Source organism: Canis aureus, chromosome 19 (genome assembly GCF_053574225.1).
Source record: "Canis aureus isolate CA01 chromosome 19, VMU_Caureus_v.1.0, whole genome shotgun sequence".
Taxonomy (NCBI): domain Eukaryota; kingdom Metazoa; phylum Chordata; class Mammalia; order Carnivora; family Canidae; genus Canis; species Canis aureus.
Genome location: NC_135629.1, coordinates 14,653,768 through 14,679,414, shown reverse-complemented (window position 1 = coordinate 14,679,414; position 25,647 = coordinate 14,653,768). Strand labels below are relative to the sequence as shown.

At 37.4% G+C, this 25,647-nt stretch overlaps 1 protein-coding gene and 1 long non-coding RNA gene across 27 annotated transcripts in view; one reads left to right on the top strand and one right to left on the bottom strand.

The window, feature by feature from the left end:
* LRRN1 (leucine rich repeat neuronal 1) overlaps positions 1-14,594 on the top strand; it is a 39,466-nt gene extending 24,872 nt beyond the window's left edge. For both annotated transcript variants that reach the window (XM_077858009.1, XM_077858010.1), the window contains exon 2: positions 7,804-14,594. In XM_077858009.1, the coding sequence (XP_077714135.1) occupies positions 8,079-10,229 (2,151 nt within the window). In that variant the 5' untranslated portion in view covers positions 7,804-8,078 and the 3' untranslated portion in view covers positions 10,230-14,594. The remainder of the gene's footprint in view (positions 1-7,803) is intronic.
* LOC144289678 (uncharacterized) overlaps positions 1-25,647 on the bottom strand; it is a 623,433-nt gene that overhangs the window by 226,253 nt on the left and 371,533 nt on the right. The gene's annotated exons all lie outside the window — the stretch shown is intronic.

Below are 25,647 nucleotides of genomic sequence, written 5' to 3'. Positions count from 1 at the left end.
TATATAATTCAGAGGTTGCAAACTGGCCACAGGCCTTTAAAAGCAGATGGTTTTTGTTTGACCTACACAGTTAACATTTTTGGATGCCTTTAAAGTCCATGCACACTCCAGCTCCTTACATGACTTTGTTAGATTCAGCTGACTTCACCTACCCTAGCCCCCGAAAACATTAGAGTTTGAGATCTTGGCATAATCAAGCTAGTTGCCCCAATAACAATTTAATAACAAAAAACGAAGGAAAGAAGAGGAGGATTGCCTTAGAAAATGGCTAGAAGTAGTTTTTCACGACACCAGGAGAATGGGTTGAAAGATGACTTCCTGAGGTTCCTCTTAGCCTGGGAAGCTGTGACTACCTTTCCTCTCAACCTACTTACTATAAGATAAATAAAATAGGACACAAAGTTACTAGACTTGCTCAAGGTCAGTTAGGAAGTTTGTGGTGAAACCAAAATTAAGAATCCCTTCCCTGGTGTCCTCATTCTGTTGCTCGGCCCACTCAGACATGCTGCTGCACTGCTTGCTGATGAATAATGTGGGCTCTCAGGAACAGTTCCTTATGCAAAAGAGCCTCAGCAAGCTCCATTATGTCCTTGCAAGGGGAGAGACTTTATTGTTTCCTTAATGCATTATGGAGACTATTATAGCTCTTCCTCCCATATGAACCCTCCATCTGTGATCACTAACACATACTACAGGGTGTTTTGCTTTGGATAATGTGTGAACAAGGAACATAATTTGGGGAAGTGGTTGAAAAAAGAAATCTAAGATTCAAGAAGGGCTAGGACCAGACAAAAGTCCAAGAAACTAATGTCTTTAAAAGCAATCCATTCAGGGGCGCCTGGCTGGCTCAGTCAGTAGAGCATGTGACTTTTGATCTCAGGTTCATGAGTTGGAGCTTCATGTTGGGTATAGAGGTTACTTTAAAAAATAACAATAATAAAATAAAAATAGCCTATACAGATGCATTGTTCACAATGTATTGCTAGACCTTATTTCCTTCCCAAGGAAAATAAGAAATACCCTCCAGAAGGATTTGCTGTGATCTCTCGATGGCTCTACCTGCACTAGCCATCTACATTGTTCGAAGCCTCTGGCCACTCTTTAGAACTTGTAGTTGCTAATGTCACAAAAGGTACCCTCTGCTGATTTCAACTTCCTACTCCTTCCTTTCATACTCAATACCCATTAAAAAGACTCAGAGCCAATGAGACATCAAACGTGTAAATATAATACCTAACATCTATTAGGCACTATGTGCCAGGCCCTCTGCCAAAATCTTTACATTTAATATCTTATTCTGTTTCTCTCCCCACCCTTGCAAGGTAGGTTTTATTATCTCCATTTTCTAAAAAAGTTACCTGAGACTCACAAAGAAAGCTTCAGTAGGGACACTTGGGTGGCTCAGCGGTTGAGTGTCTGCCTTCGGTTCAGGGCCTGATCCCAGGATCCAGGATCAAATCCCACATCGGTCTCCCTGCAGGGAGCCTGCTTTTCCTTCTGCCTGTGTCTTTGCCTCTCTGTCTCTCCGTGTTTCTCATGAATAAATAAATAAATCTTTTTTAAAAAAAAAGCTTCAGTAATTTGTCAAAGGTCACAGAACTGAATTTGAAACCAGGTTTGTCTCTCCAGAAGCCACACTCTTAACTGTACTCTAAAGTCCTGTTTCTAAAAGTTGTAGCTAGGTGCGGTTCAGTTGAGTGACCAAATCTTGCTTTTGGCTCAGGTCATGATCTCGCCAACTCTTGGTTTTGGCTAGGGTCATGGTCTCAGGGTCCTGAGATCAAGCCCTGCATTGAGGCCTGTATTGGGCTCCATGTTCTGCAGGGAGTCTGCTTGAAATATCTCTCTCCCTCAGCCGCTCCCCCTGCCCTCCCAAGCCTGCCCTTGCTCTCAAATAAATAAATAAATCTTTAAAAAAAATACACACAGCCTTTTGAGCCTAATAATCAGCCACTTGTATATGCAGCAGAAGTTAAGGTGGCCTTCGGCATAGAAAGTTACTTCTGGGAGGTCAATCTAGTAAATGGAGTCTGGGTCCATCTTGCTCCCCTCTAACCACATTAGAGTGGATTCAGGGAGAATTTGTATTGAGACATTGCATTTTTTAACCAGAAGGAAAGCTTCATTGAACAAAAATCCCATTGTTCCATTATTAAGCCATTCCCAAAAGAGGATAAACAAATTTGAATGCTGCATTACCTCTGGATCTATTTGGGCACCTAGAAAGCTAAAACATTTATTTTCATAAATATTATGTGCACAGTGTGAATTTGGCCACCAAAGGCAATGTGCATAAAGGTGCATGTCTTAAGAAGACATTTTTCTTCATCTTTGGGGGGAATAAAAAATTTAGTTCTTCATTGCTGTGACTACTATGTCTATGAAAGGATGCTAATTTCCAGGGTGAAAGTTTATTTTCCATAATTTGCTTGCCTACATAGGGTTTTAATTTAGCACAGTACCATATTTGGTATCTGAATTTCTAACACTTAATTCCAATAATACTGGTTGAAAATATAATAGAAATGGTAAAAAATAACAGTGACTTTTTCTAAAACCTGTCATGCCCAAAGGTCTTAAAGAGATTTGCTTATTCATTACCTCCCAATACTCCTGTAGGGTGAAAATGAAATTTAATAGCAAACTTGATGAGAGTTCCAGAGATTCAGATAAGTATCTCAGGGCTCACTCCATGCTGGACTCTTTCCCAGGCTCTTTATAGTTATCATAATTTTCATATATGAAGTATGTATAATTAGCCTTAATTTAGGCACAGAAACTGAGATAGAGAATTTCCATAGTTTATACAAGGTAAGACATCTAATAACTGAAGAAGTTGATCCCCCAAGATGCAAACTGAGGGCTAATCTGGGTTTTAATATAACTAGAATTAACTTAATCATCATGTTATTTTGATTGCTTATTTCTTTTGCCCAACTTCATAAGAACTTAATGCATAAGGATCCAACCCCAAGTCATACTAAGTACTGTGATTTTGTTAAAATAACATCCCATCTCATATGATTGTATAGGGACAATAAAGATAAGTGCCAAATTCACTGATGGTGATGACCATGCAGTCCATTTCTTTTGTAATTTTATATTCAGAGCAGAGTGTCCCAAACATATCTTATTGAAAAAAGAAGCATCAAATGTAATTATATAATTGTCTGTGGGCCTCTTTGAAAGGCATCCCTTGCCAATTCTGGACCTTTAAAGCCATGGATTTTTATTTAAGGGATTGTTTCTTTAAACTGCCAGACTTGTTTATGGAACATCATTCTGGTAATTAGCAGGACATTTTCTTCTCACATTTGACCGACTTAGTCCAGTAAGCCCTAGAACAAGGCAATTCCACTTAAAAAAAAAAAAAAAAAAAGCTATTTTTTATTTGTCGCGGAACTTAATTAATTGGTATGTGTGTGATAAAAGTTGGCCTGAATTCTAATGGATTCATGTTTTTTAATGATAAAAAATTACATTAAACTTACCATCTCTCATTTTTAAGTAAACAATTGTAGTAGTGTTATACAACAGAGTTCTCAAGGTTCTTCATCTTGTAAAACTTAAATACTCATTAAGCATAAATTCCTCCTCTCCCTTTTCCATAATCCTTGACAACCACCATTCTACTTTCTGTTTCTATAATTCTGACTACTTTAGTAGTCATATAAGTGGAATCATGTAGTATTTGTCCTTTTGCGATGGTCTTATTTCATTTAGGGTAATGTCCTGAAAGTTCATCTACATTGTGGTTATGACGAGTTCTTTTTTTTTTTAAGTTGGGTGATATTCCATTTTGTGTTTATGCCACATTCTCTTTTTCCATTCATCCATCTATACACATATATAGGTTGCTTCTATCTCTTGGCTATCGTGAATAGTGCTGCATTGAACATTGATGTGCAAATGTTAACTTCAAGATCTTGCTTTGAATTTTTTTGGATATATACCCAGATGTGGGGTTGCTGGATCATAAAATAATTCTATTTTAATTTCAGAACCCCCATACTGTATCCCATAGTGGAGGCATCATTTTACATTCCCACCACTTGTTACTTCTGTTATTTTGATGGTAGCCATCCTCATGGGTATAAGGTCATATCTCATTATGGTTTTGATTTGTATTTCTCTTATGATTAGCGATGTTAAGCATCTTTTCATATGCTTATTGTCCACTCATATCTTTGGAGAATTGTCTATTTCAATCCTTTGCCTAGTTTTTAATCAGATTGTTTGTTTTGTTGTTGTAGTTATAGAGTTATAGAAGCTCCTTATATGTTTTGGACATTAGTCCCTTATCAGATATATGATTTGCAAATATTTTCTCCCATTTTGTAGATTATCTTTTCACTCTGTTGATTGTTTTCTTGGATGTACAGAAGTTTTTCAGTTTGATTTAATCACATTTGCTATTTTTGCTTTTATTGCCTATGCTTTGGGTGTTATAGTCCAAGAAATCATTGTCAAATCCAATGTTCTGAAGTTTTTACCCTATGTTTTCTCCTATGAGTTTTCCAATTTTAGGTCTTACGTTTAGGCCTTTAATTCATTTTGAGTTAATTTTTGTGTATGGTATAGGGTAAGGGTCCAACTTTATTCTTTTGCATGTGGATATCCAACACCATATGTTGAAGAGACTATCCTTACCTCATTGTGTAGTCTTGACACTTTTGTCAAAGATCATTTGACCATATATGGGAGAGTTTATTTCTGTGCTCTTTCTTCCATTGGTCTTTATACCAGTAACCCACCGTATTGATTACTGTTGCTTTATTGTATCTTGAACTCATGAAGTAAAGGCCTTCAACTTGGTTCTTCTCTTTTGGGACTGTTTTAGCAATTCAGAGTCCCTTGAGATTCCATATGAATTTCCAGATTTTTTTTTAAATTTCTGCAAAAACTGAGATTGAGCTTTTGTTACCAATTGCAATGACTCTGTAGATCATTTTAGAAGTGTGGACATTTTAATAACATTAAAATGTCTTCTAATTCATGAACATGGGATATATTTCTATTTTTTATATTTTATTTCTTTTAGCAGTGTCTTATAGCTTTCAGTGCACAAGTTTTTCACCTCCTTGGTTAAATTTATTTTCAAGTGTTTTATTCTTTTGATGCTATTGTAATTTGGATTATTAATTTTCTTTTTGGATTGATCATGGTTAGTGTATAAAAACACAATTGATTTTGTGTCCTGAAATTGTTTATTAGTTTTAACAGTAGAGTTTTTTTGTGACCTCTTTAGGGTTTTCTACATGTGAGATTGTACCATCTGCAAAAGGAATTTTATTTCTTAATTTCCAGTTTGGATGCTTTATTTCTTCTTCTTGTCTAATTGTTCTGGCTAGAACTTCCAATACTAAGTTGAATAGAAGTGGCTAGACTGGGCATCCTTACATTGTTCCTAATCATCAAGGAAAAGCTTACATTCTTTCTACTAAAATATGACAAATAATAGAACTTTTAGGACTGGCTACTTGTTTACTGGCTATTAGTTTACTTTCTGGTCAATCACAAGGATAACTATGTTTTGCAAAGTACATAGTAATAGCTAATATGAATCAAATGCTTGCTATGTGTTGGACACTAGACTTCAAGTACATTATATGCTATATTTTATTGAATCTTTACAGTAATTTTATGAGGCTAAAGAAAACACTAGTCACTGAAGGTCCTTCAGTACTCAAAGCTGACGTTCATTATAGAAAGACAAATGTAAGGAAACATATAACTCTATTTTTAATAGCTTAGCAAGTGACTGGCCTAGTTTTGAGAAAGCAAGATAGACAATGGACCCACAGAGGCTTTTTATACCTGATTGGAATCCAGAAAACTAGAACCATTAACTGCTAATATTATCTTTATAAGCAGATGTGCAATACATATTTGACCTCAGAAGACCTTATTAAAAGCAATAGATGATGACTAAATAAAATCAAATGCCCTCAGTTTTCCTTCATTTATTTGTCCTCTAACAATCACTATTCAACTAAAACTGATAAGGAAGAGAGATATAATAAGATGACAAGAGGGACACCTGAGTGGCTCAGTCGGTTAAGTGTCTGATTCCTGCTTTCAGCTTAGGCCATGATCTCATGATTATGAGCTCAAGCACTGTTGTCAGGCTCACACACTAGGCATGGAGACTGTTTAAGTTTCTCTCCTCTCCCTCTGCCTCTCTCGCCCTTTAAAAGTATGGCAACAAATGTAATTAACTTTTGTGAGCTTTATATAGATTCCTTTAATTCCCTTGATAATCTTAATGACCAGTCCTATTTTTTTAAAAAGATTTTATTTATTTATTCATGAGAGACACAGAGAGAGAGGCAGAGACACAGGCAGAGAGAGAAGCAGGCTCCATGCAGGGAGCCTGATGTGGGACTCAATCCCAGGACTCCAGGATCATGCCCTGGGCCAAAGGCAGGCACTAAACCGCTGAGCCACCCAAGGATCCCCCCCCACCCCCAGTTCTATTTTATATAGTTGAAGAAGCTGAGGCTTCAAGATACTAAAGAACATATCCATGCTTTATAGCTACTAAGTGTCCAGTGACATTCCCACGAGATTGTTGAAATTAAACATGTGTAAGTATGTTTGTTTTTTACGAAGATTGGTGATAATAGTGAAGTAAAATCCTTTGACTATTTTATTCAGTCAAGATCAGCTGTGACTGTTAGAATATAAGGAAAACCGATACTTTCTTTTCTTTTCTTTTTTTTTTAATTTTTATTTATTTATGATAGTCACACAGAGAGAGAGAGAGGCAGAGACACAGGCAGAGGGAGAAGCAGGCTCCATGCACCGGGAGCCCGATGTGGGATTCGATTTCAGGTCTCCAGGATCGCGCCCTGGGCCAAAGGCAGGCGCTAAACCACTGCGCCACCCAGGGATCCCCGATACTTTCTTTTCCTAGTTGTGTTAAATTAATTTCTTGCATAAAAATAATAGCTAGAAAAGCACTAGCTGAATATATCTACAGAATATACCATTTTGGAAATGAAAAACTGCTGAAAACAAATTTAAAAAATTAGTTAAAATATAAAAAGTTAGGGGCACCTGGGTGGCTCAGTCAGTTAAGCGGCTGCCTTTGGCTCAGGTCATGATCCCAGGGTTCTGGGCTGGAGCCGCCTATCAGACTCCCTGCTTCATGGGCAGCCTGCATCTCTCTTTCTCTCTCAAATAAATAGAATCTTTTTTAAAAAAGAAAATAAAATATAAATAACTAAAAATGAACTTTGAGTCTTTTATAAACTGCCTTTCATGTTTTGCTTTTGACCTTTTGATTTTTTTTTAGAGCTTTGAAAGGCAATTTTTAAAGTCAGCTTTTTTTTTTTTTTTTTTTTTAAGATCTTACTTATTTATTCATGAGAGACTGAGAGAGGCAGAGACATAGGCAGAGGGAGAAGCAGGCTCCCTACTGGGAGCCTGATGCAGGACTCAATCTCAGGACCCCGGGATCATGCCCAGAGCCGAAGGCAGACACTCAACCACTGAGCCACCCAGGTGCCCTGATAACTTTGTTTTTAAAGAGATGACATCTGTGTGTTCTTCTGAGTGTCCCTATTAACTGTGAGTATTTGTGTGCATTTGATGATTTTACCCAATTAAATTGTAAAAGTGGTAGTTTTAGTGTAGTAAGTAGAATATAGGAAAGTATATTGTAATTTAAAAGCTTGTATAGTTACTTTGAAGATTCTGTTAATAGATTTGTGATTATGCCTTTTTAGTAGACAACAGAAAGGCTATAATATTAGAAAATATGTGGAAAAAACATAACTCCTGTCCTAATCTAATTTTCAGGCACATCTCCAGACTTTGATTTGGCTGAAGTAACTTATACCACAGAGCTGTGGGCATGCCTGGAGTTGAGAGACACAGTTAAAAGACTCCCAATTCATTCCTACCTTTGAAAACTCCTGAAAACCATCCCTTCGGACTCCGGAATTATACACATCTCAACCAAGACTTTGCCTGGATGTTTACATTTTCTGCTTGCTGTCCTATATACCACTATATAGTGTTCACCTTTTGTTGAAACTTTGGAGTGTCAGGAGTTGAGCTTGGCTCATCCCAGCATGGCTAGGATGAGCTTTGTTTTAGCAGCTTGCCAACTGGTGCTGGGCTTGCTAATGACTTCATTAACTGTGTCTTCCCTACAAAATAGTGAGTGTCCACAACTCTGTGTATGTGAAATTAGGCCCTGGTTTACCCCACAGTCCACATACAGAGAAGCCACTACTGTTGATTGCAATGATCTCCGCTTAACAAGGATTCCCAGCAACCTTTCTAGTGACACTCAAGTGCTTCTCTTACAGAGCAATAACATCGCAAAGACTGTGGATGAGCTCCAGCAGCTTTTCAACTTGACTGAGCTAGATTTCTCCCAAAACAACTTTACAAATATTAAGGAGGTAGGGCTGGCAAACCTGACCCAACTCACTACTTTACATTTGGAGGAAAATCAGATTACAGAAATGACTGATTACTGTCTGCAAGACCTTAGCAACCTTCAAGAACTCTATATCAACCATAACCAGATTAGCACTATTTCTGCTAATGCTTTTTCAGGCTTAAAAAATCTTTTAAGGCTCCACTTGAACTCCAATAAATTGAAAGTTATCGATAGCCGCTGGTTTGATTCAACACCTAACCTGGAAATTCTCATGATTGGGGAAAACCCTGTGATTGGAATTCTAGATATGAACTTTAAACCCCTCTCAAATTTGAGAAGCCTGGTTTTGGCAGGAATGTATCTCACTGATATTCCTGGAAATGCCTTGGTGGGCTTGGATAGCCTTGAAAGCCTGTCCTTTTATGACAACAAGCTGGTCAAAGTCCCTCAACTTGCCTTGCAAAAGGTTCCAAATTTAAAATTCTTAGACCTCAACAAAAACCCTATTCACAAAATCCAAGAAGGGGATTTCAAAAATATGCTCCGGCTAAAAGAACTGGGAATCAACAATATGGGGGAACTTGTTTCTGTGGATCGCTATGCCCTTGATAACTTGCCTGAACTCACAAAGTTAGAAGCCACCAATAACCCCAAATTATCTTATATCCACCGTTTGGCTTTTCGAAGTGTTCCTGCCCTGGAAAGCTTAATGTTGAACAATAATGCCTTGAATGCCGTTTACCAAAAGACAGTAGAGTCTCTTCCCAATCTTCGTGAGATCAGTATCCACAGCAATCCCCTGAGGTGTGATTGTGTCATCCATTGGATTAACTCCAACAAGACCAACATCCGTTTCATGGAGCCTTTGTCCATGTTCTGTGCCATGCCTCCTGAATATAGAGGGCAGCAGGTAAAGGAAGTTTTAATCCAGGATTCAAGTGAACAGTGTCTCCCAATGATATCTCATGACACATTTCCAAATCATTTAAACATGGATATTGGCACAACAGTTTTCCTAGACTGTAGGGCCATGGCTGAGCCAGAACCTGAAATTTACTGGGTCACTCCTCTTGGAAATAAGATAACTGTGGATACACTTTCAGATAAATACAAGCTAAGTAGTGAAGGTACTTTAGAAATATCTAACATACAAATTGAAGACTCAGGAAGATACACTTGTGTTGCCCAGAACGTGGAAGGGGCCGACACACGTGTGGTAACAATTAAGGTTAATGGAACCCTTCTGGATGGTACCCAGGTGCTGAAAATATATGTAAAGCAGACCGAATCTCATTCTATTTTAGTGTCCTGGAAAGTTAATTCCAATGTCATGACCTCAAACTTAAAATGGTCATCTGCCACCATGAAAATTGACAATCCTCACATAACATATACTGCCAGGGTCCCAGTAGATGTTCATGAGTACAACCTAACACATTTGCAGCCTTCCACAGATTATGAAGTGTGTCTCACAGTGTCTAATATTCATCAACAGACTCAAAAATCATGTGTTAACGTCACAACTAAAAATGCCGCCTTTGCACTGGACATTTCTGATCAAGAAACAAGTACAGCCCTTGCTGCAGTAATGGGATCCATGTTTGCCGTCATTAGCCTTGCGTCCATTGCTGTGTACATTGCTAAAAGGTTTAAGAGAAAAAACTACCACCATTCATTAAAAAAGTATATGCAAAAAACTTCTTCAATCCCGCTAAATGAGCTGTACCCACCACTCATTAACCTCTGGGAAGGTGACAGCGAGAAAGACAAAGATGGTTCTGCAGACACCAAGCCAACCCAGGTTGACACATCCAGAAGCTATTACATGTGGTAACTCAGTGGATATTTTGCTTCTGGTAGTAAGGAGCACAAAGACGTTTTTGCTTTATTCTGCAAAAGTAACAAGTTGAAGACTTTTGTATTTTTGACTTTGCTAGTTTGTGGCAGAGTGGAGAGGACGGGTGGATATTTCAAATTTTTTTAGTATAGCGTATCGCAAGGGTTTGACACGGCTGGCAGCATCTCTAGGCTTCCAGTTTGTGTTTGGTTTTTATTCTTATCATTATTATGATTATTATTATTATATTATTATTATTATTATTTTGTTTTAGTTGTTGTGCTAAACTCAATAATGCTGATCTAACTAAAATGCTCAATAAAATGATTAATGAGAGGTTGGGGTTCCCCTGTGCTTTTACCCCTTCTTCTGAAGCCATCAGTAGAAAGTATCATGTCCTCCAAAAAGCTAACATACAGTGTGAAGCAGCATTGAACCTTTTGTAGCAATCTGGTCTACAGACTTTTAACTCAAGAAGCTAAGACTAGACTTGTTACCTTATTGAATGATGTTAGTTGACTGTACTGTAATGTTGTATCAACTGAATTGAATGTTTGCCTTTGAACAATGACTTTTCTTTTTTTGTAATAGTTAAAGAGGCTTAGAACAAGCTAACAGGCAATAGAAATATGTATATCAGATTTTTTAATGTAACAAACTACATGTTAATTGTTACCTTATTCTTTTTATCTTTAGTAGACACTTTTAAAAGAAAAGACAATTTTGTTGTGTTTAACTCACCAACATGTGGTGTTTAATGAAGACAGAACTATAATAAATTAGTTTTGTTCTGATTTTTTAGAACACTTGCAATAATGTATCATTTATAGTTCTTGCTAGTTGCAGTGGTGATATATTTCACATCCCTAAAACAACCACCAAAATAAATCAACTAAAGCATGATGCTTTTTAAAACTAGGCCCAAAAAAGTTTTGAATTCTTTTTATATTCAAATAAAATATCTATTTTAGTGAAGATATTTTAATGAAAATTATTTCTATATTTTAAATATTACCAATCAGACCTAATGGAGGGTAACATTCTTATGAACAAAAGCATATTACTGTATCCCATACATAAATATGGTTTAAAAATAGAGATAGACACATTGATAAAGAGATAGATATGTCACATTCCTTTTCTGTAAGGGTTTTGTTAAAATCTGAATTTCTTTAGTAGTATCCACACTCTCCATCAAAGTCTAAAACATACAGCTATGCAGTATCCCAAGATATATGTTACTCCTTTTTTTAATGGCTTTCTATATGCTAGACCCATATTAGCCCATATATCCATGTAGAGATATCTGCTGAGACAAGTAAATGGTTAATAGAAAACTGAACAACTTCTGTACATTTGGCATTTTTCAGCCAAATATATAGAGACAGTTTGGCAGAATTAAATGTTTACTGGGAAATGTATGTATGACATTTAGGACAGAAAAAAAGCTAGATTTAGGTAGAAGGTCAGTTCCACAAAGTATGTGTGTTGGGGAAAGTGGGGGGAGAATTGAAGATGTAGTTAGAAGAACAAGGAACCATTTGAACATGCAGATTAATAATACAGAGAAATAAAGAAAAGCTTCTCCAGATGGCACCTGCTGCCAGGGACGTGCCGTCACACCAAGAATGATAAGACTGTAAAAGGAGACTGAGTGCTAGCAGGTGCCAGCTGAGCAAAAGCAAGAAGGAAGCAGAAAGAACATGCAGGTGAGGCAAACTGAAAGGATTTCTTTCTTTGTAAAATTCCTTGTTTCATGAATCATTTAGGAAAAAAAAAAGATCATTTTTTCCCCATTTCTAAAGGGGAAAAGTTTTTTTCATATGCTAAAGCAAATAAGCTGCAGCAGCAAAACAAGTGTATGAAGTAGAAGCATCTCTTCCCACAGCCTTCATTTCTTGGTGAGAAAAACTAATACCCAGAGAAGAATTGTAACTTGCCCTGGTCAGACTCTCCTGCCCACTGAGAACTGCACTCTTATCTTTTGCTCTGGATCCTGTGGCTCTCTAGACTCCTGTGCAGAGCTTGTCTCTCACAGTTCTCAACAACCTCTAGTGATCTCGCTTCAAAAATGCATTATATCCTCAAATTCTCATTTACTCAGGACAAAATTCAGCACAAGGGCAGAACTGGAGGGTCAGGAAAGCTTCTCCATTGTTGACATTACCAAGTACATGTAGGAAACCCAAAGAATTGAAATTGCTTTGAATGCAACCATGGGGAAGTTTCCTTTTGGGTGATTCTTGTCTTCAAATGTCTACAGATAGTAATACACCATCTAACAAACCCCTGGTAATTCTGCAAGCAAAGAAGGGGAGTGGCACCAAAGCATTAGGCCTAGAGCAAGGAGAAAAGAGGAAGCATTGTTAATCCTATGAAGCAATGATTTGAACCTGGCACATAGTCATCACTCAAATACTAGTGGAATAAATGAAGGAAAACAACCATTTCTCTATTCTGGTTACATAGCAAGCACCAGGGAATTCAAGTGTTTTTGTCAACTACCTTTTGCCAGGCTAGTTTGGGGGAAACAGTCCCTTTTAACTTTTACTCCTCCAATAAAATATTTTGAGCTTATTTTTCCTTGTCTGTGCTAATTGGGTTGGTTTTCAGCTGATAGAAAGCAAAATGGCATGGTACTTTTTTCCCTAGCCAAGTATTTCTTCATTTGTGCTTAATTCAATTTGATAAGTTAGACAGCCAGTGAAATTAGGCATCAAAGTAGTTCCTCATTGATAATGAAGGTTATATCACCTTGACCAGTGAAGTGACTATTACAGGTCACTTGCTAATTTCATATTTCCCTTTGGCTTCCTGCTGCCCTCAGGACATACAATGTATTTCTAACCTGATTTTACGAGGTTATTTTTGGAGGTGTTTCTTAAAACAGGCATTCTCAAATTTGCCTGTTTAATTAATGACATATTGAACTGATGCCATGGATATAAAAACAAATGCAATGTTTGAATATCATTTTTTCTAATTTGGCTGTGGGTTTAGTTTAGCAAAAAGGAAACAACCCCATTCTTTAGCAAACAAACACTACTAAAGTCCATTATTTTCTCTTATGTGGTTTTCTACTCATTCATTCATTCATTCATTTGCTGAAAACCCCACGATCAACTCTACCTGCCATTTTCTTTTTTTTAATCTCTGCATTCATCTTCCAAAGCATTTTCTTTTCTTCCTTGCTGTTTTTTATTAATGGAGGAAGAAAAATATTTTGTATCTGTAGCACTCTGCCAGGAAAACCATACTTTCTGCTTTACTAGTCATTGGAAAGGGGAATTTAACTACTTCTGATGCATTCTAACTACAACTGAAAATGTTTTCTTTACCTCAGTCCTTTCACTCTTACCCTGGTTGCAAATAGACTTTATTATTATTATTCATTGTTAACTGGAGGTAAAATATTTCTATAAAGATGAGTTTTAGAATCACCCTCCAGAGCTGTAGAATAATCTTGGTCTAAAAATCTCTGCAGGACTCAGGTATGATTTCTCTCTCCTCCTGCCCCCACATAACTTTGGAGAGAAGGATCAGCCCTTGTTCTGCAAACCCTAAGTCAGAAACTTAGGGCCCATGGTAAAAATAAGATGACAGTGGAACTCATTATTTCTGAACTTGGTTCGGCATTGCCCAGCACAGGTTAATGGAACTAAATGAGTGGGAGTTTTGTTTGTTTTATTTTGTAGAATTCCTCAGAGACTTGATGGCACTAATATAAAGTACACAGCATTTCCCATAGCCTTTTACCATGGTATGTCTCGGTATTATTCCATCCTATAGATCCTGAGAAGTTGAAGATTTAACTTGACCCCCAAAACAGTTCAAATGAACTGGGTATTATTCTTTCCAATTTACAGATAAGGAAACTAAGGCCCATAGGAGTAGTCATTTGCCTGACACCAAAAAGCTCCATAGGAGGGTGACTACACTGGGGCCCTTCACTTCCAGTTTCTTCTCTGCCCAGCAGCCTTCTAAAAAGTGGAGAGAGGAGCATCTGTGAAAGGGCAGAGGCTGGAGGTCACAGGACATGTGGGAAAGACAGTAAGTACACCAAAGAGAGCTAATGGGAGAGGACATTTTATGTCTAAAATGCACTTATCTCTTCCCCCTTAAGAAGCTTTATGTGCTGGGGATCTGTGAGCTTCGCCTCAAAACTGTTTATGGCAGGCTAAATTTTAATTCAAATCTTCAATTCTCCCTATACTCTCCTGTTACCTGCTCAGAAAATTAAAGTTTTAAAGATTTTGTGGAGGAGATTCCAAGCTCATTCTTTTCCTTAGCAGTAAACCAGGGAAGGCAATGTGAAAAAAAAAAAAAAAAAACCTGACAAATTTCATGTTTAGCTCAAAAGCACCTGTGGGGAAATGTGAAGTTCATGTAATTGGGCAGTTGTAAGGGCAGCATCTGACACACCTGGAAACAAATGACTTGTAGAATCACCATGTTCATGGAGTTTGTGGGATACTTATACACAGGAAACTGTTCCCTCAAATGAGTCCATCTGGAAGCCATGGGACATTAAAAAGGTTTTTTTTTTTTGTTTGTTTTGTTTTTAATAAACGCAATAGCCTCCCCCAACATATCCCATTGTCAGTTATATACTACTTTTGATGAAGCAAAACCAGTCTCCTGCACCTCACTAAAGTAGCTCCGGTACAGTGTGGGTCAGACATTGCCCTTTCTCCTTTTCTCCTTGGTGTTCCTCTTCCTCCCATAGGATTAAAATGACAAGGTAAATTTCAGCCTGGGCCCTGACAGAATGATCATGAATTCCTAATAAGGGGGCTGTCCTGAATTAAGTAATATTTTAATGTATCAGTCATCTTGTTAGCATGTCTCACTAATATAAACAGGAAACAGGGTTGGGGGGGAGGCAACAAACCACTTACCATAGTGACTTCTGAAGGAATATGGAGGGAAAACACTGTATATGGCTCTTTTCTAGGAGCTTCACCTAGATCATTTACATTTAATCCTCTTGATTGCCCCAGGTGAGTCCTATCATCCTTACATTAGAGAATGATAAAAAAAAAAGAAAGAAAAGGAAAGAAAGAAAAAAGAAAGAAAGAAAGAAAGAAAGAAAGAAAGAAAGAAAGAAAGAAAGAAAGAAAGAAAGAAAAAAAGAAAAAAAAAGGGGACCCAGCCTCAGAGATGCTGGTAAGAGCAGAATGTTAACTCAGGAGTCTATATGACTGAGACAGGGATTCCTTTATAAAATGGTCTGTAAAAAATAAAATGGTCTGCAAGCTAAATCTGGATCAGGCATGTAGAACACATAGCCCAAAAGTCAGTTTGGCACTTGAGACAAAAGGAAAAAAAAGGAGGAAAGGAAAATAATGCCCAGCAGTGGGCCTCCGAGTTACAGGCATCTAATTAAAGGTCCAAACCTGAGATAAATACATGGAAACAACAGCAAGCCAAAGAGACTAAAATTAAAGGACAACTATTCAAAGTTTGTGACAACATCTGCATATAAACAAATGGAAGACAGTGAAGCTGCAGAAGAAGAAAATTGTTTAAAAATGGTGGGGCAAGGTGGAAGTCTGAGTAGATACCATATATCGCTCTATGTGAAACACTTGGCATATTCCAGATGTGCTAAGCACTTGACCTGTGTTATCTCATGGAACCTTGAATAACTTGATGAGCAAGTAGATCTCCATTTTTCACATGGAGAAGCTGAGTTTCAGTTCACCAGTCATTAGTGCTGAAGCCCAGGTTTCAACCCTGGCTGTCAGAATCCAAAATGCAAGACTAGCCACTAAACTTTCTTCTAGTTAAAGAAGCTCTCAGTACTGGGCTCTGCATCCCATTTGCTTGATTGGTTTAGTTCTTTCCTGAGAGTGGGGAGCAAGAAAAAGAGTAGGTTTCCTGACCCATGTTGGATCTCTCCTGGACCTTCCCACAAAAGGTTTGTTAACATGGAATTAATGCTACAGGCTTAAGAGGAAAAATGCTGCCTCTTTTTCTTTTGTAACCCTTAAAGTTAGTCATACATTTTAATAATTTGTCTGACCTGTTTTTTAAAGCTATACCACATTATTCAGAGCAAAGGCTTGTTCCGATTCCCTATGTAATCTAATCTTAACTTTCCTGTAAATTATTCCAGGGTATGGGGTGCAGGGAGGACATACTCACTTGAGAGCTGTTAAAGTGGGGAGTTTTACACCTAATCCCATATCTCTGTGATCTCAATAGCCCTTAATTAAAAAAATCTATTACTCTCTATCTTCTAAGAGACAAATTGGTTTAAGTATCTCCCATTCTACTGACGAAACTGTGAAAGGAAAGACACTATGACTCTTAACTAAAATATATGCTCCCATATTATTTTCCTTGTTGTTAGAAGATCACACACTTAAAACAATGCTTGATTTCCCCTAATTTTATTCTAACCGGTTAGGTGTATTCCCTTCCCCCACACCAGAAGATAGTTCCTATCTGCCATTCATTTTGAAATGCTATTTTTTTTTTTACTTCTAACACTAATGTATGTTCACTCTAGAGAATCTGGAGAAAAGTATGTATTAGGAAAAAATAGCACATAATTCCACAATTCTAAAAAAATTGAAATTTTGGTGTTCTTCTGATCTTTTATCCCTCTGTGCATATAGTTATATATGTATATATACATGTAATTATAAAAATATATGTCTTTATGAATATAGAATTAGTATCCTGGTGTATATAGTTTTGTATAGTGGGTTTTTTCTGTTATACACACAAAAAAATCATTTTTTCCATATTATTAAAGATTCTTGGAAAGCATGATGTTAAAGTCTGTATAATCATCTACTCCATAGAATTCCAGTATTGAAAATTTCTTCTTTTCAGGGGATTTTATCTTTTGTACGTCAAGCACTAGGGGCATGAAAATGAGCCTACTGTGCTCATGCTCTCCAGGTCACAGAGGAAGACGGATGTCCATATAAATGACCACCCAGTATGAGAAATGCCACCAAAACGATGAAATGGTGGCACAAAACCACAAGGAAGAAGAACCCCGGGTCAAGTCGAGAACTCAAACTTCAAATCTCACAATTTAAGCTCAGAATTAAAAAATGAGGTGAGTGTTCACCAAGTCAACGTCCAGAGGGAAGGCATCTTAGGCAGAGGGGGCAAATCCCCCTGATTACAGAGGTTCCGAGAACATGGAAGAAAGCTTCCCAGAGAATCTGGAGAGTCTGGAGGCATTTCTGTGATGGGAAAAAGGAACCACACAGGAAGTTGAGGTAGGAGAGAAGTTATAGCAAGTTTTTATGCAAAGATGAGAGGAAGAGGGAGTAATACAAGGAAGCTATGCATCCCAGAAAGAGCTTTGCTCCCTATTTAATTTTTTTTTAAGATTTTTATTTACCAATTCATGAGGGACACACAGAGAGGCAGAGACAGGCAGAGGGAGAAAAAGGCTCCCTGTGGGGAACCCAATGTGGGACTGGATCCCAGGACCTCGGGATCATAACCTGAGCCTAAAGCAGAAGCTCAACCACTGAGCCACCCAGGTGCCCCTAATTTTTTTTTTAACCATTCAACGTCATCCTTGGGGAATTACCTCCCTGGTGAGATAAAACAAGCTTGCAAGAGCAGCTTGATAAACCTCCAAGCCCTGGGGCCTCAATGTGGAATATCAGCTGTAGAATACATAAAACTAAAGTTTTAAACGGATGAGACATTGCCCAAATTTCTTATGTCTACCCCAGTCAGTAGCCTGCTGTCACTATAGGTTGCCTTTGGTGTCTGTGGTATCCAAGAAATAGGAAGTATATGGTTAGAAAATGGAAACTGATGATGTGAGGTTCTAAAGCACAAACCAATCCTCTGTTCAACTTGCTCCTGTGCCTACTAAATACCAATATTTCTGGTTCACTTACTTAGGAAAAAAAAATCTGATTTTTTAGTAGTATAACAAGACCTTGCACTGGGAATAGAAATAAAGGACAAGCCATACTTTGATGCATCTACTCCCAAACTCACACACTGCACCCTCTTTGTTCCCAAAAGTAAAACAAATCAAAGACATTGGAATGTAACCTAATACAAAATACTTCTGAATGTAGAATCTATTCCTACAGGATTTCCTTTGGATTTTTAATTAGATTAATTCCTGAGAATAGAAATTCATGGTACAAGAAGAGATTAGTATGCAAAAGGTATTTTTTCCCTAATTCTGTTTTTAACAACTATACTGGTGGACATGATACTTAATGGCTTTTTTATCATTGAGAGATATTTCCAAGCCTGTTTTCAGAATCCACCAACCCACCCTGTGAATTATTAGTCTCTTTCTGCACAAAGATCCAAATAACCACTCTACAGATCTCTTCATTCCATTCTATTTCCCCAGACAGACAATGTAAGTTATAGTTAGCTTCCCATTAGGAACATAAATTGAGACAAGCAGTTTTGTAGACAATGAAAAAACACTGGACAATCCAAAAGTCAATAGAGGTTTATTGAATGAATGAAGTCATTCATAACTTTGACTTTGGAGTGAATAACAAGTTTTTGCTAGAAGCAGATTCATCTTTCTAGTTAGATTTTTTTTGTTTGGTAATAGATTTTTAGACCACTGCAGAGAGCAAGCCAGCATTTGCTTGATTTGAGAAATGGATAGCATTTCTTTTTTTTTTTCTTCGGTACTGAGGCCTTGGGAAATTTTCCCCTAACTTCAATCCAAGTTTGTGGAAATCCTGCAACCCAGGACATCAGCTTGGGCTGAGCCACTCATGGTGAGCCGAGAGTGTTGAGATTGTGGTTAGCTGCTATTCTGAACACACAACAGGTGCTATTCTGAACACACAACACAACAGTTCACATTGTCGGTGGGTATGGTAGCTTCAAATACTCCCTATGTACGTAAGTACATATTCTTTATAGGTTAGTGAAATACACTTTCCCAATCCTCAAAGTCTGAAAGCTTTGTTCAAAACAATAGTCATCCTTTTTGTTTTGGTTTGGTTTTCCCAGAAAACCTTGCACTTTAAAGACTAGCAAGAAGTCATAAACAATCTCCCTCACATTCCATAACTACCAATGGCCCCACTGGGGAGGTGTTTTGGGAAGAGTAATGACTCTAAGGGAGGAATGGAAAAAAGCCATGCAGTCACCACAAAAATGCTAGACCTTAATAAATAGGGTCAGAAAACTGTAGAGGCAGAGTGCAGACAGACATCTACCTCTGTACTATGCAACCATGGCAGGGGTGAGGAAAGGACAAATCAAAGTTGGCTGAAAGAAGAACCTTTTAAACTGATATTTTCCCTCTCCATTTCTCATTTCTCAAAGCAAAGCTGTCTAATATTTCTGCAATTACTCCCAAACCCTCTCATTTGAGTTTCCTTCTTCATAGGCAATGTATATTTTGGGGAGTGAAGAGAACTTCAAGTTAAACCTAGAAGAATGGAGGCAGGTTCCTAATTTTTAAGTTTTCTTTTAAGATGTCCCAGCCAGTTCCCCAGGGAATATGAAAAGAAAAATCCAGAGCAAAAGTTCTCTCCATGAATTCTAAAGAACTGGATGTAGTTGGCTTGAGCATCCCCTGGCTATTCCTCTTGGAGATAGATTAAAGAATGAATGATAGGGTCTAGAATAGCCTGCAGTCACAGCCGGATGGGTTGGATGATTCAATCCCAACCCTTGTCTTGGATTCTTCCTCTTATAAAAATAATTGAGCTGCTCATCTTTTCTAACTCACTAGCTTCAATTTTCACATTCCTGCTTCTTGCCTCAGCAGTGCGGTCACACTATACTGCCTTTTAGATCCTTGGTCAAACCTTTCCACCTTCACACACCACCCTCCTCTCCTAGAATACCCCCTCCTTTCCTTACTTAATCCTCACTCTCTCCTTGCAGCTTCCTTACACAAGGCTTCCACAAACCCTCAGATTAAGTTTGGTCAGCTTATTACATCTTCTCTCATCGGCCTGTTTTCTCCTCCTTAGCAATCGTGAAAGCTGTTAACTTTATGCACTACTTGAAAATACAGGAGGAGGAACCACATTGTCCTTATTCACTAATGAATCTCCAGCATCTTGTTTGTTGTTTTCTCCTCTTCTCCCCAATGAAATAATGAGTAAATATATGTCCAACTTCTGCATCAAGGATTGGGCACTTAGGCATGTGGTCTTCCCTCTTCGTGTGTCTATGTCCCAATCTCGTCTTTTTAGATGGACTCTAGTCCTACCCTAATAATCTCACTTTAATTTGATAACCTCTTTAGAGGCCCTATCTCCAAATACAGCAACATTTTGAGGTACTGGGAGGTTAGGTTCCATTATATGATTTTGGGGGGTATAAAATTCAACCCTCAATAGCCCTGCTTGGGAAGATTGCTTGGATGGGCACATACAATTATGCCAGCTATCACTATGAACTCTAGGTTGAACACATTCTTCATAATAACATACAAAGTGAGTTTTCCTTTCCTTATTCATCAAATGGGTGCCTCTGACTTGATAGCATCTCGTAGAGGCTTAGTGAGAAATGAATGTTGGAGGAACCTTCACAGACTAGTTTAATACCCTTCTTTTACAAATAGAGAAACTGGAAAAGATATCAACCTGGCCAAGTTCTCCTAACCAGTGAGTGGAGAAATTGAAACTGAATTTGAGAAATACGAATACCAAGATTTGCTCCCAGATTTTCCTTCTTGCATTATCAGGATAATTGCCTCAGGTTTATTTCATTTAGTCTATCAGGGATGAATAATCTGTGGTCATATATAGTTCTGGTTATGAAAATCTTACAATTAGCTCCTATATGTGGAAAGTTCCTTTTTGTTTTTACCCTAACATCTTGCCCAAATCAATATGCTAAGCAAAACCATAGGCATCACCTCCCCAAGGCCATGTCTATTCTTCTTAAAAAGGGACATTTATTCAAAATATAGAGGACTTAATTTTTTCCTGCCATCTTGTGAAGGAAAAAGATGGCAAGACAGAAATAATCTATCATAATCTTTTCAAATACCAAAGCATTCTGCTTCCTATGCAGTCATTTTTAACCTGGGCCATGACTGTAAATGATAGCTGTCATAGAGAAAAGAATTATTAATCCAAAAAGATTCAGCTCTCACATATAGAATTCCCAAAACTAACTTAAATTCATGAATCATAAAATGTATCTGACATGCCACCAAATCCTCCCAGGCTCAAAGCTCAAAGGCTCTCAGAATTTCACTATACACACATCCTGAGGAATTTCAATTTAGGCTGAAACAAGGTCTTGTGGTGGAGCGATATACATCATAGCCACAGAAAGTTCCTTTCACTCCATAAGATTCTTCCCTTGAATACATATTGAGCATCTACTGTATGCTGGATGTGATCACAGGGTGGGTGTGTTTACTACTTAAGGTCAGGTAGCATGCCGGGGAGGATTGACATTACCTTACCCCTGAGATGCATGAGAAAGGAAGAAATTCACTCCAGATCTCAACTACCTAAGTGAGAATCCAGAAGAGCATCCTTGATTCAAGTGGCTGCCACTTTCAAACTCAGGAAAAAAAATGTCAAGGGAATTTAGAGAAAGGAGAGATCACTTAAAACTGTGGAGAGCAAAAAGTAGGAATTACTTTTATGGATGCATTTAGAGAGGAGGGAGCACTGTGACAGGGCATCAGAAAATGAAGAACACTTGAACTTGAGAAAGTGGGGGAAGAGTAAGGAAAAGAATGAGGCAAAAGACATCTGAAAGAAAATGTAAATTATGGGATACTTGCAATAGTGCTTGCAACAGTAATTAGTTCAGTTGCTGGATCAGGAGAGAGAAGTGGTAAAAACAATCTTTTATTGAGCCTTTGTAGTGTTCTAGGCACAATAGTGAGCACTCCATATGCATAATTTAATTTAATCTTCAAAAAACCCCATGAATTATGTTCTATTATTTTCTCCATGAGAAAATGGAAAGGCTTAGAAAGATTAAGCAATGTACCCAAGATCACCCAAGAGGCAGAATCAGATATTTAATTCCAGAATCTATGCTCATAACCATAACACTATTCTAGAATTTGATTAGGAGGAAAACCAAGTGCCAGAGTAAAAGCCTGACACCTTATTCTACAAGTGTTGAGGAGCTGTGAAAGGTTTTGAACAATGAGAATGACATAATTAACGTCATTCTTCAGGAAGGCAAAGGGATCTATGACCATAGAATGTGTTTCCAAAATATTTACAAAAAAAAGACCTCCTCAGAATTTATACAGAGGTAAAAAAAAAAAAAAAAAAAAAACGATGCACAACTATCAAGAACAAAGCTATTTCCCACTCTCAACTACCATTAAGGAATTGACACAGTCACTAAGAGATTCCCCATCCTTCCTCACCCCCATTTCATGCATGGCTTCAGATCATCAGGCCTTGGGCACCAGAACAAAGAAAACTATAGGGACGGATGACTCAAATCCTCATAGGTGGTTGTTGAAAGGTTAAACACACAAACTGTCTCATCTTTTAAAGCTATAGAAGCAAAAATCAATCACCCATAGAAGTATACAGGTTGGGAATTATCCAGGGCAAGTGATTAATCCCAATGTATATCCCTACTGCTCCCTCACCACCTTTCTGCCTTCAGTGATGTTAGTTATTTAGCTTTACGAAACTAACATAAAACTGATGCACTTTTTACAGCAACTGAACAAAATAAAATGTGGGCAAGCGTTCTTTACCAGAAAAATAAAGAAACAATACAAATTACCTTCCAAACTAAGAAAGAATCCACATTCTGAATTACCTATTTTATTGCTATCAGATACATGCTACACTACCTCAAGAGGTTCCCATTGGTATACCCAAATATTCGGTATCTGTGTCAATTTATTTATTTGTTGTCCATAACTGGTATCTTTAAAACCACATATATGGGAAATTGCCTATTTGATTATTAGAATTTGAATGCTCAAATCCTGTCATAAAGGAATAGAAGATCATATCATGGATTACATAATTCTTTCATCGACCACTAAATGAGTCTTTATTGAGCCCCTATTATTTGTGAGGCACCATGCTGGACACTGGGAACAAAAAAACCAAGTTGACTTGAATAAATAAGTTAAAGAATTAATTAACTACACCTATGATAAGTGCTATAACGGAAAAAAAAAAAGTACTGAGATAAGAATAATTGGTGTAGGAGAAAGAGGGCAATCCATTCCTTTCCCCCTGCATGGCTAGCTACAGTATATTCTAGATCATGCTAATATGAAAAATCCCTTGGTGTTGGCTTTGTAGTGAGAGCTAACTGTACTCTGATGAGGATGCTTTGTTAACTTAAATATCTCCCTAGCAGAGGACTCACAGCAGTTTGCAAATGGCATGCTCATTCATCACTGCAGCACTCCTGAGAGGCAAGAGAGAGGTTCAAGCCTCATTACCTCTATTTAAGAAAGAGGAAGGGCAATGACCAGCCAAATATCAAGGAACAAAGCAGCTGCAGGGTTGATGCTGTAGCTGAGCTCAGAGCCCACTGTTCCTAGCTTTTTCCACTAGACCATTCTTTCTGTCCTTCAGCCTAAATTGGCAACTCACACATGCCTGGAGGTTCTGGAAGCAAACCAGCTTAATCCCAACTCAGCAAAAGACCTTATTTGTTACAACAAGAAAATTGTTCCCAATAGTCATTAATATGAAGTTTGTTTACCTAAACTTATAAAATTTCCTATGTGAGAAATCTAGTAAATGGAATCACAAACTGAATAATTTTGTTGAAAGTTTCAGCTGGTTTTATCCTCTTTACAACAGCAAACAAACAAATGGCGCTACATTGGAAGTTCCTTTGATAGAAATTCATAGTAGTCACATCAAGTGGAATTTATTATAAGGTAGAGTCATCATGAACCGCATTCAGAAGAATAGAAAACAGTTGTTTAAAAATTCAAAGGACATCAGAGAATCATAAATGAGTGTTCTGGAAGAGATGAAGAAGAATCACTTAATTCAAACCTTTAAAATCCCAGACATGGTTTGAAGCCAAGAAAATTAAAATGACTTTTCTAAGGTCTCACAACTATTACGCCAGAACTCAAATTACAATATTTTGATTCTAAATCCAGTGCTCTTTAAAGGTATCAGAATATCAACACATCCTTGAGACACAGTGAAGATAGACATTGTGACTTAAGAATGCTGAGGACATTTTAGGGGCACTTGGGTGGCTCAGACAGTTGAGCATGCAACTCCTGATTTCAGCACAAGTCATGATCTCAGGGTCATGGAATCGAGTCCCATCCCACCTTGGGCTCCATGCTCAGTGGGAAGTGAGATTCTCTCTGTTTTCTCCCTCCCCCCTGCCACTCCCCCTACTCACACTCTCTCTAAAATAAATAAATAAATCTTTAAAAAATAAAATATTTTTAAAAAAATCCTGAGGACATTTTACTTATAATGACAAGATAACAGCCTATAGGCAACCAGGGCAATGACTCAATGATTTAAAGCCCTTATACTCTTTTACATTTAAAATTTTTTTGACATAATTAAGGTACATGTGAAAATTGCAAGAATAGTACAAAGAATTCCTAGACACTTTTATCCAGATTCTCCAAATGATAACATTTTATTCTATATGTTTTAAATCCCAACCCCTCTTTTCTGAACTGTTTTAAGAATAAGCTTCAGATATGATGTCCTTTTATGCTTAAATAATTCACTATACATTTCTAAAAATAGGAATATTCTTTTAGGTATTCTAAATAGAAAAATAAGAATATTCTTGAACATGACTTAGTACAATGTACAAAATCAAGACAATTTAATGTTGATAAAATACTATAATCTATAGCATTTATTCAGATTTTTCCAGTTGCTCTAATAATGTTACTTAGAACAAAACAAAAATCCAAGATCACATGCTTCATTTGGTTTTTAATTTATAATCTGTAATAGTTGTAATAGTTCTTTAATCTTTCCTTGCATTTCATGACACAGATATTTTTGAAGAGGACAGGGCAGTTATTTTATACAATGTCCCTGTTTTCATGATTAGATCCAAGTTATACACTTTAAAGCTAGAATGCCATAGAAGTGATGCTGAGTTTTTCTCAATATAGCAAAAGGCATATGCTATGAATACATCCTATTAACCAATTATATCATTTGGTTATGGTAATGTCGACCAGGTTTCTCTACCATGAAGTTTCATTTGCCCTTTATAATGATCTTGTAGGAAAATACTTTGAGATCATGTTAATTCCTATTATTCTCACTTTCACTCCCTCATTTTAGCATCCATTGAATATTCTTGCTTGGGTCAGTTATTAATTGAGTTTGTCAAATAACAACTTGGCATCATCCCATCCTCCCTTCTACATTTATTACATTTGACTATAATGAAGAGCTTTCACTTCTTATTTGTTGTTGTTGCTTTTATTTATCAATGGACTCATGGATTCTTATTTTATTCAATAGGTTGT